This window comes from Lampetra planeri, unplaced genomic scaffold, assembly GCF_965212315.1.
Source record: "Lampetra planeri unplaced genomic scaffold, kcLamPlan1.2.h2 scaffold_125, whole genome shotgun sequence".
NCBI lineage: Eukaryota > Metazoa > Chordata > Hyperoartia > Petromyzontiformes > Petromyzontidae > Lampetra > Lampetra planeri.
In genome coordinates, this window is record NW_027613965.1 from 39,495 (window position 1) to 58,213 (window position 18,719).

The window sequence follows — 18,719 nt, forward strand, 5'->3', positions numbered from 1 at the left end:
AACCTGCTGTGAGGACATCTAAAAAGTGGGCCAGTGAGGCTATAGAGGAATTGCGGGCGTGCTTGGACTGTACTGACTGGGATATGTTCACGACTGCTACCAATAGTCTGGATGAACTCACAGAGGCTGTGACGTCGTACATCAGCTTCTGTGAGGACTGCTGTATTCCAACACGCACCAGGGTGAACTTCAACAACAACAAGACCTGGTTCTCAGCAAAGCTCAGAAGGTTGAGGTTGGAGAAGGAGGAAGCGTTTAGGAGTGGGGATAGAGACAGATTCAAGGAGTTGAAGAACCGGTTTAGCAAGGCGGTGAGAGAGGCTAAACGATTGTACTCAGAGAAACTAAAACACCAGTTCTCTGCTAACGACTCTGCTTCTGTCTGGGGAGGGCTCAGGCAGATCACCAACTACAAGCCCAGAGCCCCCCACACCACTAATGACTCCCGCCTGGCCAACGACCTGAACGAGTTCTACTGCAGATTTCAAAGACAATTGGACTGTCCTGAACTACCCCTTCCAACCCAAGAGGCCCCTATCCCACCCCACACTACAGAGACAACTATCTCCATTCAGGAGGGAGAAGTTAAAAGACTTTTCAAGAGGCAGAACCCACGCAAAGCAGCTGGGCCGGGCTCTGTCTCTCCAGCCACCCTCAGGCACTGCGTGGACCAGCTGTCTCCGGTGTTCACCAACATCTTTACCACCTCCATGGAGACATGCCATGTACCAGCCTGTCTCAAGTCCTCCATCATCATTCCAGTGCCCAAAAAGCCAAGGCCAACAGGATTAAATGATTACAGACCCATCGCCCTTACCTCCGTGGTAATGACATATTTTGAGCGCCTGGTCCTGGCACACATCAAAGCCATCACAGACCCTCTACTGTATTTTTGTATTCTAAGATTGTATATTGCGGGTAATTCACATTTTACATGGTCTACTTATTCATAATTTTACATACTTTAGCCCGTTAGTATTAGTTATACTTTGTAACATCAATATAGTTAGACTGTATATCACTTATTTAAGTTTTTAAGATTCCTACATGTTGAATGTATGCACCTTCCGGCCATAGAAAATTCCGTGTATGTGCAAACTTTCATGGCGATTAAAACCGTTTCTGATTCTGATTTACCAGTGGCAAAATATAGTAATATGTTTTTACCCTTTCAACTGGTACAAAAACTGACACCTTTATACAAGGCATGTTTGCAATAACCACAGCACAAGAAGTCAAAATGCAAACAAAAAGAAACAACTCTGATAATGACCAGATCACGCCAAAAGGCGTCATCTGGTCCAACACCAATGGAGACTAGGCTCTAAGAAAAGCTGTCTCGGGTGTGGACCAATCAACTTCAAGGACAGTGCATATCATTATCAGAGTTGTTTCATTTTGTTTGCATTTTGACTGCTTGTGTTGTGGTTATTGCAAACATGATGCCATGTATAAAGGTGTCAGTTTTTGTACCAGTTGAAAGGGTAAAAACCTATTACGACAAAAACATGTACCACCAAACCTGTAGCGATAGCTGGCTGCATGAGTCACTCCACAACAGCAGGAGCATCAGTAGGAGTATCAATTTTGTTTCAAATGCACCGTTAAAGATCAAAGATAGAGAGCTCTGAAATCAGCTCGTACATGTATGCAGGTGCTCCGTGGATTGTAGCATTGCAAGAAAATGTGATGATGACAGCTTGGAGAGGCCTCCATCCAGCATTGGATTTAATTTTGGTTGATAATGATGATGAACATGAATCTAAAACTAAGCTTTGCCGCCTTAAGACTCGTCTGAGCTGTATCGCCACCTGGTGGCACCATATTACAATTTACTCCAATTCTGGCAATATGTTCAGGAGATACATGAAAATGTCGAGGTCTGTTAGCCAGAAGAGGGCTTCGGGAGAGAGTTGGTGTAGCATTGTTATTCCTTCATTGCAGGAACGAAGACTACAGTGGTTTACTATATGGTTTACTGTATTTACCGGGTAAGGTTGCCCTTTGGGTTTATTGCCGACGCAACTCAACAACATAAGCAAGATAAGCGGGCTTCCTCACTGCTCCGAACGTGAACCAACGCTAACGGACGGCGCAGTAACAAGGATATGCCGTCGCGGCTAGGAACGGAAACGCACCATCCCTGCAGATCATTGCCAAAAACCTCGACTGCCGCTGGGACATTCCAAACAAATACAATCACAGTTGGAATGTTTCTATACAAGCAAACCATCCTGGATTGTTTAAAACTGTTTCCAAAGACCAGCATAAATGTTCCATTTCTCTATTAAATGTTCACCATTCATCTCCTCTGGTTAGTGATGGCAGACTAGCACTATGACACACTGGGTGTGGCAGGACAAAGTTTCAAGCGAGTGTAGCAGAGGGAAAGCCAACTAGTTTCCCTTGCCAAATTAATCTAACCAAAAAACCGCACACAGAGTTGTAATGTTCGGGCCTTTAAAACATTACAAACTGACAAAATACCCAAGAAACACTGAAAACCGAAAAAAATCCTAAAAACATTAAAAAACCCTAAAAAAAACCCAAAAATGGCAAAACCCCCAGTAAAACAAAAAATCTAAACAAATACCCAAAAATTTCGATGTAAAGCTTTCGTGACTGCAGGGATTCAAATTATTGGTTCTTTCGGTAAAGTCACGTAGAAGGGAAATAAATACCCTAAAAACACAAAAACATAAAAAACCAAAAAAATAAAAATAAAAAAATGAAAAAAATTCAACAACCACCAAAAACCGAACAAAAAACCCAAAAACAGAAAAAACTAAAAACAGAAGAAAATACCCCAAAACCAATAAAAAAATTTTTTTACCAAAAAACACTCAAAAAACGAAAAAAACCCCAAAAACATGTAAACCGAAAGAAATACGAAGATATTCTTTCGTTTTTTTCGGTAAAGTCACGTAGGTAAAAAATGTAATAAAGTTAATTAAAAATGAAAACAATTAAATTTAATCACGATGTTTCGAAGACAACACAAGCCAAAGATTTGTCCATGAAGCCATCCAGATATACAAACATAGACACAACTTCAACCGAGAGGATGGTTTTAAATTGAGCAATCATTGAACAGATGTCATCAACCAAGCCAAACTCTAGCTGCCTTATAATTATACAGCCATTTCCATTTCTTCCAGTTGTTTTCTATTCCCAGCTTGATTAGCCCCTTTTTTAACCACGTTAAACCTAAGTTAAACTTTAGCAGCCTTATAGTTTACTGCAGTATACTGCGAGGCAACCATTTTGTCAGCTTAAATACTGCCTCACCTATTTTCCACCACTTACCATCGCCTGTGTAGGGGTGTTAGAGAGAGAGCCCGTTATGCATGGCAGCTTATGGCAAACAAACACAGTGGGCGGGGCTACGTGAGTGCACGGGGAGGTGCTCTCTACGACGTCCGCGCCAGGCACCCCGGGGGGGCCCCACCCCTCAGCGGGGGGTTGGGTATAAAAGGGGATGTATCGGAGGGCTCGGGATTCTTAAGCTAACCAGTGAAGACTGAAGACGTCTTAGCTAGAGCCCTGGACTCCCCTGGTTCGCCGTCCTTATCAGGGCCGAACAGGACCGAGCCAGCGGCGTGGTCCCGAGATCCAGAGCCGGTGCTCTTGTCAGCGCTGGTCTGGGACTCAGGGTACCGGGCCCGACTTACCAGTGTCGGGCCAGATAGCCTCCCCTAGCCCGTTAGAGGAGGACTAGGAGGCAGGCTAGGAAGTAGCTAGCGCGTGTATCCCCAGCTAGCCGGGTGAGGGGGCCGACACCCCCTCTAGTGTTGTATGCCAGAACCGTGCTGTGTGAATAAAACCCGTGTGCCTCCAACTCCGGCGTCCAAGAGTCGTGAACTCTATTACACCTGCACAAGGCGCTCTCTCCGTCCCCCTCATCCCCTGCAGCATCATTAAAGGCGGCTTAACTTAGCCCCCCCCCCCCCCACGGTCCATCCTGGCTCCTCCCCTTAACCAGTATATAATCTCGTGTCTCTTAGAGCCCTCTTCACTTGACACAGCGATTTTGCTGCGACGGTTCCACCTGCAGACGGGAGCTTGTGTTGCCTCCGAAACGTCGTGATTTCATTGATTTTCCTTTTTCACCTACGTGACTTTACCGAAAAAACCAAAGAGTATGGGACCCTTGCAGTCACCAAAACTTCAAATCTAGAAGAAGAGAAGAAAAAGATGCTGAGCGCTGAAGCGTCTCTACCTCTTCTGGAAGATGACATTGCAGACGCGTCTCTACCTCTTCTGGAAGAGGACAGCGCAGACGCGTCTCTACCTCTTCTGGAAGAAGACAGCGCAGACGCGTCTCTACCTCTTCTGGAAGAGGACAGCGCAGAAGCGTCTCTACCTCTTCTGGAAGAGGAAGATCTCCCGAGCTCCCAGCCGGAAGCCGCCACCGCCCCATCGCTCCCCCCCCCTCCACCCGCTCGACGTTCCGCGTCTCTCTCCTCCGTGTGCGCTGAACCCGGCGACAATCGAGCACAGCCATGGCCAAGAACACGATGTCGAACCGCTTCCGCAAGGTGGACGTGGACGAGTACGACGAGAACAAGTTCGTGGACGAGCCCGAGGAGGCGGCCGAGCAGCAGGGCCCCGACGAGGCCGAGGTGGACGCGGCGCTGCGGCAATATCCTTGCTCCTACGCGGCGGCACGTCCAGGCGAGCTCGAGGAGCCGCCGGGGCCTAGTCGGGGGGTCTCGGCTCGCCCGGTCAGCGTCTATCCACTGCTGGCTGAGTGCCTCGCGAGATGTTGAACAACCTCGCCTGACTCGGATACCTTCGTGACTTTACCGACAGAACCAAACTAATCGTAATAACCCGTCGCCTTGTCTGCAGGAAGTTGCAGGTTCCATCCCGACCCTGACGACGCCTGTCCTCCAGTTTGTCCCCTCAGATTTAGACTCAACATCACGCGTTATGAGTATTTGGCTGAATTTCGATTTAAAGCTTTCGTGACTGCAGGGATTCATCTTCTTGGTTTTTTCGGTAAAGTCACGTAGAAGGGAAGTAATAAAATAATAAACATAATTATTTTATGTTTTATTTTTATTATTTTATTACTTCCCTTCTACGTGACTTTACCGAAAAAACCAAGAAGAGGAGTATTTGGCTGCTATACATTCCCACACGATGCTAATGCGCCACTTTGTTGAGCTATCATTAGTGCTGGGTCGCCCCCAGCTAAATATCTCAGCGGGGCCTTCCCTGGTAAAACATCGAGTGTTGTCTAACTGTAGGGTTGGGGTCGGGGTCATGTCGCTCCATCTCTGCGTTGGACCCCCTCTCTGTGTGGGGTCCTCTCCGTCACCGCCAGGCGTGACCCCCTCTCGGTGTGGGGTCCTCTTCCTGTCTCCCGGTGACATTCTCACCACGCAGCCTCCCTCAGCTCCTCGGTCGTCACGGCATAGCCACTGCTGAATACATATCGACATGAAGTGTTGTTAAACTTGTGTGTATGTGCTGTGTGTGTGTATGTGCTGTGTGTGTGCGCTGTGTGTGCGCTGTGTGTGTGCTGTGTATGTGCTGTGGGCTGTGTATGTGCGTGTGTGTGCTGTGCGTGTGTATGTGCTGTGTGTGTGTATGTGCTGTGTGTGTATGTGCTGTGTGTGTATGTGCTGTGTGTGTATGTGCTGTGTGTGTGTATGTGCTGTGTGTGTGCGCTGTGTGTGTGCTGTGTATGTGCTGTGTGCTGTGGGCTGTGTATGTGCGTGTGTGTGCTGTGCGTGTGTATGTGGTGTGTGTATGTGCTGTGTATGTATGTGCTGTGTGTGTATGTGCTGTGTGTGTATGTGCTGTGCGTGTTCTCTGCTCCGTGTGTGGGGAGCGTAGAGCGGTTAGCGCGCTGCGCTACAAACCTGGCGACCCGAGTTCGATTCGCGCTCACGGCCACCAACACCAGTGACGATTATCTGAATCGGTTCTGGGCCTTCCCAAGGTCGACTGGGCCTCAATGAGTTCCTGGCGTGGGGTGGAGTAAACATCGCCACTGGGGAGACAAAGGCGGCCAAGCGTGGTTCTGGCCACCCACTCCCTTGTGCGCCGTGGCGGCCTTCATCGGTGCTACTCGCGAACGGCACTTGCCCCTACAGTCTGTTCAGGCTATACGGGATGGGTTGGGGTAAAGGGTTTTGTTTGGGTTGGGATTATGGCGAGGATTAGGGTCAGGTGAAGCTTCGGCTAGGGTTTGGTGAAGGTTAGGGTGAGGGTTTGGTTGTGGTAAGGGTTAGCGTTAGGTTTTGTTGATGTAGGGTGTTGGTTGATGAGATGATTGGGTGAATTGCAGCCGGGTTCTGCTTGTGAATTCAGGGCGGACAAGGCAGAGACCTCCGCACCTTTACCCAGACCACCGACCTTGCTAGAGCTGACGAAACACGAGGGGATGGCAGAAGTTGGGTTATAACGGGAAACTCACAATAAAATAATAAAATAAAAACCCAACTCAAACCCGCTGCCTTTGCGACTTCCTCATTACCACGCCCCTCGGGCTGTGTTGCACCACGCCATTGCCGAACGGTGCTAACCGGTAACCACTTTCTGAATCGATTACCATCTCGATTGTGACAACTGTGGACGGTGACGCTAGTCTCTTTTCGAAAAACATTCCAGGTCTCTTAGATGTCCACTGTGAAACAAGACGGCGCGTGTTCATGGTTAACACACCTGCAGTAATAGGCACGTGTGTATGTTGGACTTCTTTCGCACCGTACGTAGCCAACCGTGCTAATCGGAGGTGCGGGGGAAAGGACAACTAAACGCACAGAATAGCAGTTTGTGTATAAAAAGTTTAGCTCTCCCCGACAGGTAATTGAACCCTGGTCTCCCCGCGTGACAGGTTGGAGTACGAACCACGATACTATTGAGGACTCGCTATGATTATTAGGTTCCAACTGCGAACCTCCACGACTAACGTAGACGCTGCCGCTGGGGCTGTGTGGCCACACCCCGTTGTTGATGAGGATGTTGATGTTGACGGTGATGTTGATGTTCACGCTGATGATGATGATGATGTTCACGGTGATGATGTTGATGTTCACGGTGATGTTGATGTTCACGCTGATGTTGATGTTCACGCTGATGTTGATGTTCACGCTGATGTTGATGTTCACGTTGATGATGATGTTCACGCTGATGTTGATGTTCACGGTGATGATGTTGACGCTGATGGTGATGTGATGTCGATGTTCACGCTGATGTCGATGTTCACGCTGATGTCGATGTTCACGCTGATGTCGATGTTCACGCTGATGATGATGTTCACGCTGATGTGATGTTGATGGTGACGGTGATGTGATGTCGATGTTCACGCTGATGTCGATGGTGACGGTGATGTTGATGGTGATGTTGATGTTCACGCTGATGATGATGTTGACGACGTTGATTTCTTGACCCGCGCATCCACGGGAGACATGGTCGCAGCTCTCAAGGCAGCTCTCAAGAACCCTCCTCTCAACTCCAAGAGCCAGAGCGTCAAGGTGCGACTCCCCCTGCCCCCGTGACCCACCAACCCCTGCAGCGTCGTCCTGGTCTCGTGCGTCCGTTTGCCGCCTTTCCTACTGTCGGCCAAACCCGGACGTATTTCTCAGCGTGAGGTCACCGTTTTTGTCTTATTGTTACCAGTTTAAAGGCCCACTGAGCTACGTAGCTCTTTTTGAGAAGCTGCCTGGCCACAAATTATATATCAACGAAAGGAGCTTATCGTGTAGAAGATTTTTGAAGCCAAATACTCTTAAATGCACGTTAATAAATGTGAAGGGAAAAATCGGAGAACCTGCAGAAAATGCCACACAACTGCAGGAAGAACATGCAAAGTCCAAATCTACAACAGGCCTCAGGGTCGAGATTGACCCACGGCCTCCTAGATGCAAGGTCGTTAACATCTCGCCACCGTGGCCTCTGTCCACGCTGTGCAGTATCCTGCGATAATCAACGCGGTGCCACCAGATCTCGTTTACAAATCAGTTCCTGCCAGCCAACATGGGCACCTATTACCAGATTGTCTGGGTCAGACCGGGGCCGATGGCAACCCTAGTGGCGTGTGGCGGGTTACGGTGCATCTGTGTGGTCAGCAGTGTGGTGTGGTATGCTCTATATATATAATTTATGTTTCGGCATACGGAGCCAACTGTGCGTATCGTCTCATAGTCGATATTTAGGTGAGGCCAAGGAATTGTTCTGACCAAAGGTGTTGTTAAAAGGTTCGGTTCCCGAGAAGTATCCGTAACCTGATTTTTCCATATGTCGGAAACTGAACAATTTCCCCCCACCGTTTTCTCTCATTGCTGTATCACCCCGTCATCCGTTTTCTATTGCTACCTGTTTCGTATCGCTGTGCATACGCTCTGCACTTCCTATGATGCTTTCATTTCATCGAATATCTACACTACCCATTATTTAACTAACGGAACATATAATGTCTCCAATTGTGGTTATTATTAAGATGCATTGTTAACAGAAAGCAGTCGGTTCCAAGTGTTTACCGCACATTCGGCTCAGCCGAGACTTCACATATACACACTTACACATAAGTGTATGTAGGGTCGTCAACATACACACACACAACACAGATACACATAGTGCATACTGTAGAGTAAGTAACTCATTAAATTTACTTAAAATGAAAACTAGCAATAGAAACATGGGAAAAAGATAGTTCTAAGCATAGAAAACTAAACAATTACGTAATGCTAACATGACAACGCTACAAACATATCTACCTTAATCTGAGAGAAGCTCTGTGAATGTGGCGTTTTGGTGTTTATCCGCAACCTCACCGCTCTACACTATTTGTGCTCACATAACTAATGCAAACATTTCCGCATCTTAATTTGTATGATTTATGGGAGCATTTCTGCAAAGTCGTATTTGCGTAACCCTGTAATTGCTAATTTGATTGTGAGGATTGTTCAGTTTAGCGGAGAGCTCAATAATAATCTAATCACTGTTAAACGCTTGTACAGGTGACAGTTTGATTTGTTTGGCTGTGTGTGGTATATCCCGGTGTGCCGTGTGGTATATCCCGGTGTGCCGCAGGGTGTCACGGTGTGCCGTGTCACCGTGTCTCTGCATGTGTGTGAGAAGCGAGCGGAGGGCACGGTGTGTCACGGTGTGTGCATCACCATACGGCGTGTCACCGTATCTCTGTGCGTGGTGAGCTAGGGCGAGCGGAGGTCATGGTGTGTATCACCTTGTGTGTCACTGTCATGGTGTGTGTCTCACCGCGCACCGTGTCACACCCTATCTCCGTGCATGGTCTACCAGGAGCGAGCGGAGGTTACTGTGCTGAAGGTTCTGACCGCGTTCAAGGCGGCCGACATGGAGCGTGGCGTGCGCTCGCTGGACCAGGGCAGCGTTGACCTGCTCATGCAGTACGTCTACAAGGGCTTCGAGCGACCCTCCGAGAACAGCAGCGCCGTGCTGCTGCAGTGGCACGAGAAGGTTCGTCGCGGCGCGTGTTGTGGGTGCGTCACCCCGTCGTGCGCCGTGCCGGCCTTCATAGGTGCTACTCGCTAACAGCACTTGCCCCAACAGTCTGTCAAGACTATATGGGGGATATTTGCGTGCCTGTATTTGCATGGGGAGCGGTAGTGTAGTGGTGGTTGGCGCATTGCGTTATGAGACTTGTGGCCCAAGTTCGATTCCCGGTCACACCGATTCTGGGCCTCCCCTTGGTCAACTCGATCTGAAATGAGTGCCTGGTGCGGTGTGTAAACGCCGCCACGAGGGCGATAGCGGTGGCCAGGCGTGGTGCTGGCCATCCACCGCCTTGTGCCGTTCTGGCCTTCATAGGTGCTACTCGCTAATATCACTTGCCCCAACAGTCTGGTGAGGCTCTACAAGGGATTTTTGTGTGCAGACTCCGGGGTTTCTATTGATGCTGATGCTGTCCCTGTCTCCGCTTGGCAGGTGTTGGCGGTGGGCGGCCTGGGCTGTGTAGTTCGCGTGCTCACTGCCCGCAAGATGGTGTGAGGGGCAACACAACCGTGGGCTCACCAACCAACGCCGCTCATCGACCCCACTTCAAGTTTACCGCCATCATCACCCGTCGCCAACGCTCACATCACCGATGCTCAACGCAAACACCACCGCCCCATACCGCTCGCTACCAAGTCCACCACCACAGATTTCTACGATCGACGCTCACCCCTTACCGCCACCGCTCACCGTCACCCTCGGCATTCCCCTCCCCGGGATTTGTTTGAATGTTTTTGTATGGCGAGCCGAGGGCTGCTGCTGTGCCACGGTGCAGCACACCAGTCGCAATAAATCCGCTTCTCCCCTCCCTGGTATCCACCCCAAGTTGCGGCCTTTATAGAACCTGCTGATCCCTCTCAATAGACCCACTCGGTCGTCATGGCACTGAATGTGCTCTGGAAGTCGGGCTGCTTTCAGTTCACGGACGTGTGCAACCCTCTAGTCACGCCACTGCTGGATGAGTGCCTCCCCATGGGGATTGTTTTACCGTGCTTGCCATGCTGGATGAAGGCAGGACACAGACGTTTCAGTGTAGTAAAGTACAATGGGTTATTCTGCATCTGCCCTCTGCTGATAATATAGCCCCGAAGCAGCCTATAACACCTGTGTTATGCATGGGGGTTGCCCATACAAAGTAATATCCAGCCCTGCTTGGCTTGTGAGCTCAGGCCATTCCAGCGAAATGGGCTGTAGGTTTAAGTAATAATATTGCCACTTGCCCAGGAAAGCCTCATCGAGTCTCAAGACTCATTTTCAGAAGCACGCTTCCACATTGGCATGATGTGTGGTCCCTCCCATCGCGACGACGAGAGTTTGGCTCCCTCGGGACACGACGCATGAGGATGCAGGAATCCCATCGAGCTGGTGGTACGAGACACGACGCGAGACATGATACCATGTGGTAGCACACACGTGCGAGGGTTGCAGATCTTTTATTCCCAGGGCTTAGAAGCACAGCGGTGATCAGAATAAGTTAGTTTCAGGAGCCGATAGGGAGAGCAAACCAACAAGTAGTTTTTGTTATTCCCCAGAACTGTACCCATAAACACAAAGGTCCCCCATATAGCCTACACAGGCTACTGGGGCAAGTGCCACCGATGGACGGCAAGGCGCACTGAGGGGGTGGTGGCCAGGACCATGCCCAGCCACCTTTGTCTCCCCAATGCTGATGTTTGCACACGGCACCAGGCTCTCAGTTAAGGCTGAGTCGACTTAGGGGAAGCCCAGGATCCGGTGTAGATAATCACCTAAAGTGTCTGCGAGCAGGAATCGAGCCCGGAACGCCAGTTGAGTAGTGCAGTGCGCTAGCCCCTGCACACACATCAACTCACACACAAACTCACACACCAACTCACACGCTCAACCCCCAGTGCTATGTCGCACTCGAGGCAGTCGTCGGCTCTCGCTCGACGGCAGTAACCAGTGTAAGCATGGTGACTGCAGTGTAATCATGGTAATGCTGTCCTTGAGGATGCAGCAGAGGAGAAGAGCTTCTTCGCCGGAGTGCAAAACGCCCCTTGAGCCGCGATCGTCACGTGACGATTCACCCGACGCCAGAGCTAATGGGGTCAACTGGGAGCTTATTGAAGACGTCGCCTGGTCATTAATGGAGCACGTCCGGTACTGGCGCCGTCTTTCCGATTGCCCAAGGCGACCATTGCCAAGGAAGGTGCCACCAACCACCGCTGTGTTTCAGACGCGGCCTGCGGTGATTTGACAGTAACGGGGAGGTGGGTGATGTTGCAGCTGCGTGCCATCTCCATCTCGTCATTTGCGGTGTAATTTTTCGAATTCGTACCATCACGCTGGCATACGACTCGTTTAGAATGACGTCACGGGGGATCTTTCACATCCGCCGTGAAGCAGAAGCCACAGGAGTGACCAGCACGACCTGCCGGATCGGAACCTCTGCAACAAGCGGCAAATGCGCTGCCACTTGGGCCCAGATTTACCCTTTGCGCCACAAGCAGGGTGAACAAAGTCCAGCGTTGCGATTGCTTGACAAAGCGCAACCCGTGCAATCCATTGCACGCAACCGAGTCGCTTGCACGCAGACGTCTCTGAAACTCGTTGTGAAGAGACGGACTCGACTTTGAGCATCGACCGCCTCTCAAACTCGTCCTGCCGAGACGCTGCGGACATCACAGCAGCGAGACGCGTGTGCCGACGGTGATGGAGCCGCGCAACGGTAACCGGTGGCAACGGTAACCGGTGGCAATGGTGATGGAGCCGGGATTCGTCTCGTCGAGCAGTGGAGCTTTCCCGGTGCTCCAGTGGCTCTCAAGCAGCCGCTCTTCGCCTAAACACCACAAACCCCCAGCCCACAGTGTTACCAACTCAGCCACTCGGTGAGCCCCGGTCTCAGACCCATCGGGTTGTAGCTTCACGTGGTGGTGGTGGTAATGATGGTGATGATGGTGGTGATAGTAGTGGTAGTATTGATGGTGGTGGTGATAGAAGTGATGATCAGTTTAACACGTCGGCTTTCGCGACCAATATCCATAATGGTCGTTAGAACCCACCACCAACCGACACAGCCAACTAGTGAGGGTTGTCACGTAAACAGAACGTGCCAATTCGTCACTAGTACAGCACCAGTGTAGTGTATTGTGCATAGTAGTGTAGTGTATAGTGTAGTATACTAGTACAGCACTAGTGTATAGTGTAGTGTATAGTAGTAAAGTGTATAGTAGTGGTGTATAGTGTAGTGTATTGTGTATAGTGTAGCATATAGTATAGTTTATAGTATTGTAGTATACAGTGTAGTGTATAGTGTAATATACAGTGTAGTGTATAGTGTAGTATATAGTGTACAGTAGTGTAGTGTATAGTAATATAGTGTAGTGTATAGTGCAGTACACTAGTACAGCACGCTGGTTGTGTGTTGGAGAGCCAAGCCACAACTGGCTTCATCAGGCGACAGCCAGATTTGTGGAGAAGTATTCTTGTTCCGCGCCTTATATAGAGAGGCGTAGATGTGGTGACCACTCTTCTGCGCTCTTGCAGTTAGACTTCTCCACAAGTCTGGCTGTCGCCTGATGAAGCTGGTTGTAATTACTGGCGAAACGTCGTACTCAGATTGTAAATGTTGTGGCTTGGTTCTCCAACACACCGGTCAGTGCTGTACTAGTATACTCCACTATTCACTACACTATACACTAGTGCTGTACTAGTGACGAATTGGCCACGTTCTGTTTCCGTGACAACCCTTACCAGTTGTCTGTGTCGGGTGGTGGCGGGTTCTAACGACACATTTATATACTTACGCGATCTAACCCCAAAAAAAACCTTATTATAGTAGTGATGATGGTGATATTGGGCAGTAGTAACCATCTTCATCCACTCATTGTCATCGTTGACTCATGAAATAAACACTGTCGACGGAATATATTTTCTCTTAACAAAATCAACACTCCCCGACACTCCCCCACACCACATTCAGGATACCCCTCGCAACGAGCTGTGGCCACCACTCTTGCAGGGTCACGTGCCACCTAGCCCAGTCGAGCAGCAACCCCGAAAATATTCCAGTGTGGAAATCACTCGACACGTTCGACGATGCACGCCCCTCCGCCACCGAGCGACGGTTGATTGCATCTTACGCCGTGGCGCTGTGATGAGCGATAAAAGAAAAAACGGACTTTCAAACTAATCACCGATCGCGCAGCTGAGGGGGCGTTTCACACGACGCTTGCCAATGAATCGACGCGGCAATTCACGTTCGACGAATTGATACTCTTACCGTAGCCGTCGGATTAACCGTGGATTAACCAGACTGACCTCGATTCACGCTCAACAAGCCCATAGATGGGCAGAGACACGCCCCTACGACAGGCAACGCCACCCCTACTTTCTTCCACCCACACGGACCGATTGGTAATCTCGTCGGATGACCGATTCAATTGCGTTACAGCGCCTCTAGTGGCTGCTGCAGCTACAGCTGCTGCAGCTACTGCTGCTGCTGGGGATCCCTTCACACGCGGCACGGAACCGGCGCCGAGCAGATCGATGGTCTCGGCCCCGCGGGGCGCACCGGGTAGATCCGTCGACGCGGCGGTGTCACGTGGCGACTTCTTGATCCCCACCGCCCCCCTGACTTCACCACCACCACCGGTTGTCTCGACGTTCCCGGCCATCGCCACGATCCGCCAGATGGTGCGGGAGGTGGCCATCGCCAGTGGCGACGAGTCGACCGTGGGGCGACCGTGCCAACTTGGTGGGCGCCTCCGATGAGCAAGGTTGGCTACGTATGGTGCGAAAGAAGTTCAACGTAATGTACGTGCGTACAATGGAATGGAGTAACAGATTTTTCTCTAGACAATCATAGCGGTCAGTCACTCACTCGGTCACTCACTCAGTCACTACAATCATTTGGTGATCCTGCATTGGCAGTGGTGCACAAGTAACCAAAATAACACTGCAGGATTAAAAGAAAATATATAATGGACGACGTTTCGGGCCATGGCCTTTCTTCATGGCACATAAACAGAGAAGCCAAAGAGAAAGAGTGGATAAGCGTTGGACAGTGCAGTTTACACCCCGAGGCCTGATGAGAATTACTTATTTTTAACGCACACATCTTTTCATGCTATGAGAAAGGGCCATTGACCGAAATGTCGCCTATTACATATTTTTCCTTTTAAGGCCACACACACACCAGTGTTATTGATGTGGCGAGTCAACCACTCAGCCAGTCAATCTCACCCAGCCACGCGTCACACCCGGCCACGTTGCCACACACTGCCACATATCACACCCGGCCACACGTCGCACTTGGCAGGGCCAGATGGAGTCGGACACCCCACCTCTCTGCTGCATGGGCTGCCGCTGCTGCCGCTGCTGCTACAGCTGCAGTGGAGTGGTTGGTTGGTGTCGAGGACGCTACGGCCGTTTGCCAGTAAAGCGCAATCGTGGGGAGCCAGCATCATCATCATCATCATCGTGGCCGGGTGCGACGCGTGGCGCTGCTGGCGCCACCGTGCGGCCCTCTGCAGGGGAGCTTTGGCGCCCCGTGGCGATGCGCTACAACCAACGACGACAACCTGATCTGGGGTGGGAATGGGGCGGGGCAGCCCATGTCCCAGAATTCCTTGCGGCGGGGGCAGGAAGTGACCTGCGCGAGTCCGTTCCGTGGTTCCACCTCCACATCCGCGAGCCAACCCCACAGCGGAATTTTGTTTTTAAATACTACAGCGAGGAATGCTCTCTCTCTCCCCGGCATTAGGAGGACGCGGCAGCCACGCAAAAGCAGAGCGCAGGCCGTCACTGCCAGGGCAGGCCGCTGCCGGTGATGGAGGGGCGCACAGCGCCCTGCGGGGCTGGCCGCGTTCCAAACCACGACATCTGGGGATGTGTGGGGGGGCAAAGAGGAGGTAAGTGACCATGTGACTCAGAGATCAAAGCACAGACAACCTGGGTTTGAATTCATAGTTGCGGCTGCCCCAGCTGCGATTATACCAGGTTCTCATGTGGTAAGATGGTCTCAGCCCAGTCATGGGAATTCAGACTCGCATAGACACCCACAGACTCACAAAGACCAATAGGCTCACATAGATACACCTAAACAGATGTAGTGACATAGAATCGGTCACTTAGCAGCATAGCGCTGGCTGCTGGCAGGGAAGGGGATCTGCAGCTACATCAGCGCTGACTGACAGCAGGTCACGTGACAGACCAGAGAGGGATGTAGTGGAAAGGTTTATGGAAGGGGCACCTCAAGAACCTGCTGGTAGGTTCCAGAAGGGGGCCGCGGGAGGGGACCTCGGGGCTGTCGTGTGGAGCAGGATCCCAGCCAGGCGGTCTGCCAGCTGTCCTGACTGGGAGCCGCAGCTACCCAGTGTCAACTGTTAAGGCCGTCTAATACAGAGTGCCTCCGACTCTTAGTGTCTCTGAGTCAGTCACTACACAGAGACCCAGATTGACCGAGTTGTGATTAAGTGCAGTGAATCACTCTGGAATAAGGTTGGCGGAGTATAGCTCGGAGTGAGGGGAGAGCGCCGAGGGTCGTGGGATGAGGAGAGAGTGGCGATCGTTGCCGATGGTGTTGGCAGTGAGCGGTAGTGGTGGCAAGCGGTGGCAGTGATGTTGATGGTGATAGTGATTCCAAGCGGTGGTCACACCTTGTACTCCAGCGTCTCCTTCAAGAGGCGCTCCTCCTCAGAGGAGAGGTGCAGCAGTACGGAGATGGCCCGAACGAGGTGGAACGCCTACACAAGACAAAGACCCCCCCCCATACTCTTACACAAGCGCACAACTTTATCTATCTGTGATTGACACTGCACTTTCCATCGTTTTCATGCAGGCAGCGCTGCAAACCTCCACGCGCCCCCTGCATGAATGACGGAGGCGCAGGGACAGACGCTCGATGACGTGGGAATCGATCTGCAGACGGCGGTCTTCTCGCACGGCCAGCAGCTCCGTGTCGCCTCATCTCGATCCCGCAATCCCAAACGGGTGACAGTCCACATCGAACCGAACCCCCGACAAGGCCATCGACTTAACGACGAGAGAAAATTCACACGAAATGTCCTTTTCAATGAAGTCTTCCAGATGTAAAATGATATAAGCTTTAAATGAAGAAATACAATTATCTAATTCAAAACATAATACAATTCAAAGATGTTTAGTTTTAAAACTTCAAAACGGAGCATGGGGTGCTTTCGTGAATGCGTCGTTCGTGTCCAACTTTTTGAGCGACTCGCCTGGCCGAAGGCCGTCAATGTGTCGCCTTGAACAGCAGACTGTTGGGGCAAGAGCCGTTAGCGACCAGCACCTACGAAGACACGAGGTGGGTGGCCAGCACCACACCCCTTTGTCTCCCAAGTGTCGAGGTTAGGACGTCACAACGTTTAAGGCTGAGTCGACCTCGGAGATGCCCAGGACTGGTTAAGATATTCTCCAGTTATTGGTTATGGGTTGCATGGTTGCGGGTGGTTGCATGATCAGTTGCATGGTTTCACGATCGGTAGTCCGGTTGCTGCGTGGGTAGTCGTAGTAAGGTAGTAGTAAGGTAGTAGTAGTAAGGTAGTAGTAGTAAGGTAGTAAGGTAGTAGTAGTAAGGTAGTAAGGTAGTAGTAGTAAGGTAGTAGTAGTAAGGTAGTAGTAGTAAGGTAGTAGTAGTAAGGTAGTAGTAGTAAGGTAGTAGTAGTAAGGTAGTAGTAGTAAGGTAGTAAGGTAGTAGTAGTAAGGTAGTAGTAGTAAGGTAGTAGTAGTAAGGTAGTCGGGTTGCTGCGTGCTGGTTGCCCATACCTCCGCCTCACGAGCCGACACGAACTTGAGCACCACGTGCTTCAGGTACTGCAGGTTGACGCGCGGCGGCTCGCCGGCAACGCCCGTCACGTACGGCCCAAACACCGCCCCTCCGCCCCCCCTCAACCAATCCGGAGGCTCGTGGGGGGCCATCGAGGAGTGGGAGGCCCCAAACGGTCGCTCCCTTCCATCCACCGCTCCGGCCGCCGCATTCCCAGAATCGGACCCCTCCACTCTCAGGCGCTGGTGAGGTGGGGGGGGGTGGGTTGTGGGGGGTAGTGGCAATAGAGGGGAGAGGAGAGAGTTGAGGGGCAGAGATGATGTGAGGCTTCATCATCATCAACCATGATCTGTCTACTGCTGGGTGAAGGCCTCCCTCCACAAGCCATAATATAAACTAAACATGTTTTTAATTTTATGACATTAAGACCCACTGAGCCATATAGCTTCTTTTCAGAAGCAACCTGGCCACAAATGATAGGTCCACGAAGTAGGTTATCATGTGGAAATTTATAGCAGCCAAATACTCTTAAACGCATGTTTCTCAATGTGGAGGGAAAAATTGTAGGACACCAAGATAAATCCACACGATCACCTCCTGCACACCAGGCAAGGCAGATAACATCTCGCCATCGAGATGGCTACGTACGTTTAGTGTGCGGGCAAGCAAGGCTGACCGTGAAATGCAGTGGTCTATTGGGCTCGCGGGATGATAATATACGGTGGGGGTCAGTGGGGTTGCAGGCCAGCGGACGAGCAAGCGAGTGGGATAAAGGACGAGCGAGCGGACAGGCGAGTGGACTTTTAGGATAGTGGACTAGCGCGCAGGTGGACTAGCGGACAAACGGGATGGCGGGATAGTGAGCACACAGTCTAGCGGACTTGCAGGACAGCAAACTAGCAAGCAGAGTCTAGCGGACTAGCGGGATAGCGGACTAGCAGGATAGTGGACTAGCAGGCAGCCTAGTGAGATAGTGAGATAGTGGACTAGCAGGCAGGCTAGTGGGATAGTAAGATAGTGGACTAGCAGGCAGGCTAGTGGGATAGTGGACTAGTAGGCAGGCTAGTGGGATAGTGGACTAGCAGGCAGGCTAGTGGGATAGTGAGATAGTGGACTAGCAGGCAGGCTAGTGGGATAGTGAGATAGTGGACTAGCAGGCAGGCTAGTGGGCTAGTGGACTAGCAGGCAGGCTAGTGGGATAGTGAGATAGTGGACTAGCAGGCAGGCTAGTGGGATAGTGGACTAGCAGGCAGGCTAGTGGGATAGTGGACTAGTGGACTAGCAGGCAGGCTAGTGGACTAGTGGACTAGCAGGCAGGCTAGTGGGATAGTGAGATAGTGGACTAGCAGGCAGGCTAGTGGGCTAGTGGGATAGTGGACTAGCAGGCAGGCTAGTGGGATAGTGGGATAGTGGACTAGCAGGCAGGCTAGTGGGATAGTGGGATAGTGGACTAGCAGGCAGGCTAGTGGGCTAGTGGACTAGC

The 18,719-nt window shown here is 51.0% G+C and overlaps 2 protein-coding genes across 8 annotated transcripts in view; one reads left to right on the forward strand and one right to left on the reverse strand.

The window, feature by feature from the left end:
- Positions 1-4,354: 4,354 nt before the first annotated feature.
- On the forward strand, positions 4,355-10,294 carry LOC144738982 (actin-related protein 2/3 complex subunit 5-A-like). Its single transcript, XM_078621987.1, has 4 exons — positions 4,355-4,642; positions 7,415-7,487; positions 9,274-9,450; positions 9,919-10,294. Exons 1-4 carry the CDS (start codon positions 4,503-4,505, stop codon positions 9,979-9,981), a joined length of 453 nt encoding a protein of 150 aa, XP_078478113.1. The 5' UTR covers positions 4,355-4,502; the 3' UTR covers positions 9,982-10,294.
- A 609-nt stretch (positions 10,295-10,903) lies between these two features.
- The window catches only part of GOLGA1 (golgin A1), a 36,812-nt gene continuing 28,996 nt past the window's right edge, over positions 10,904-18,719 (reverse strand). For 6 of the 7 annotated variants that reach the window (XM_078621977.1, XM_078621972.1, XM_078621973.1 and 3 more), the window contains 3 exons: positions 17,236-17,478; positions 16,107-16,193; positions 10,904-14,230 (listed from right to left, as the gene is read on the reverse strand). In XM_078621977.1, coding sequence (XP_078478103.1) covers positions 13,961-14,230; positions 16,107-16,193; positions 17,236-17,478 — 600 coding nt within the window. In that variant the 3' untranslated portion in view covers positions 10,904-13,960. Of the gene's footprint in view, positions 15,331-16,106; positions 16,194-17,235; positions 17,479-18,719 lie in introns of all 7 variants that reach the window. The other variant, XM_078621978.1, reaches the window with a different exon arrangement.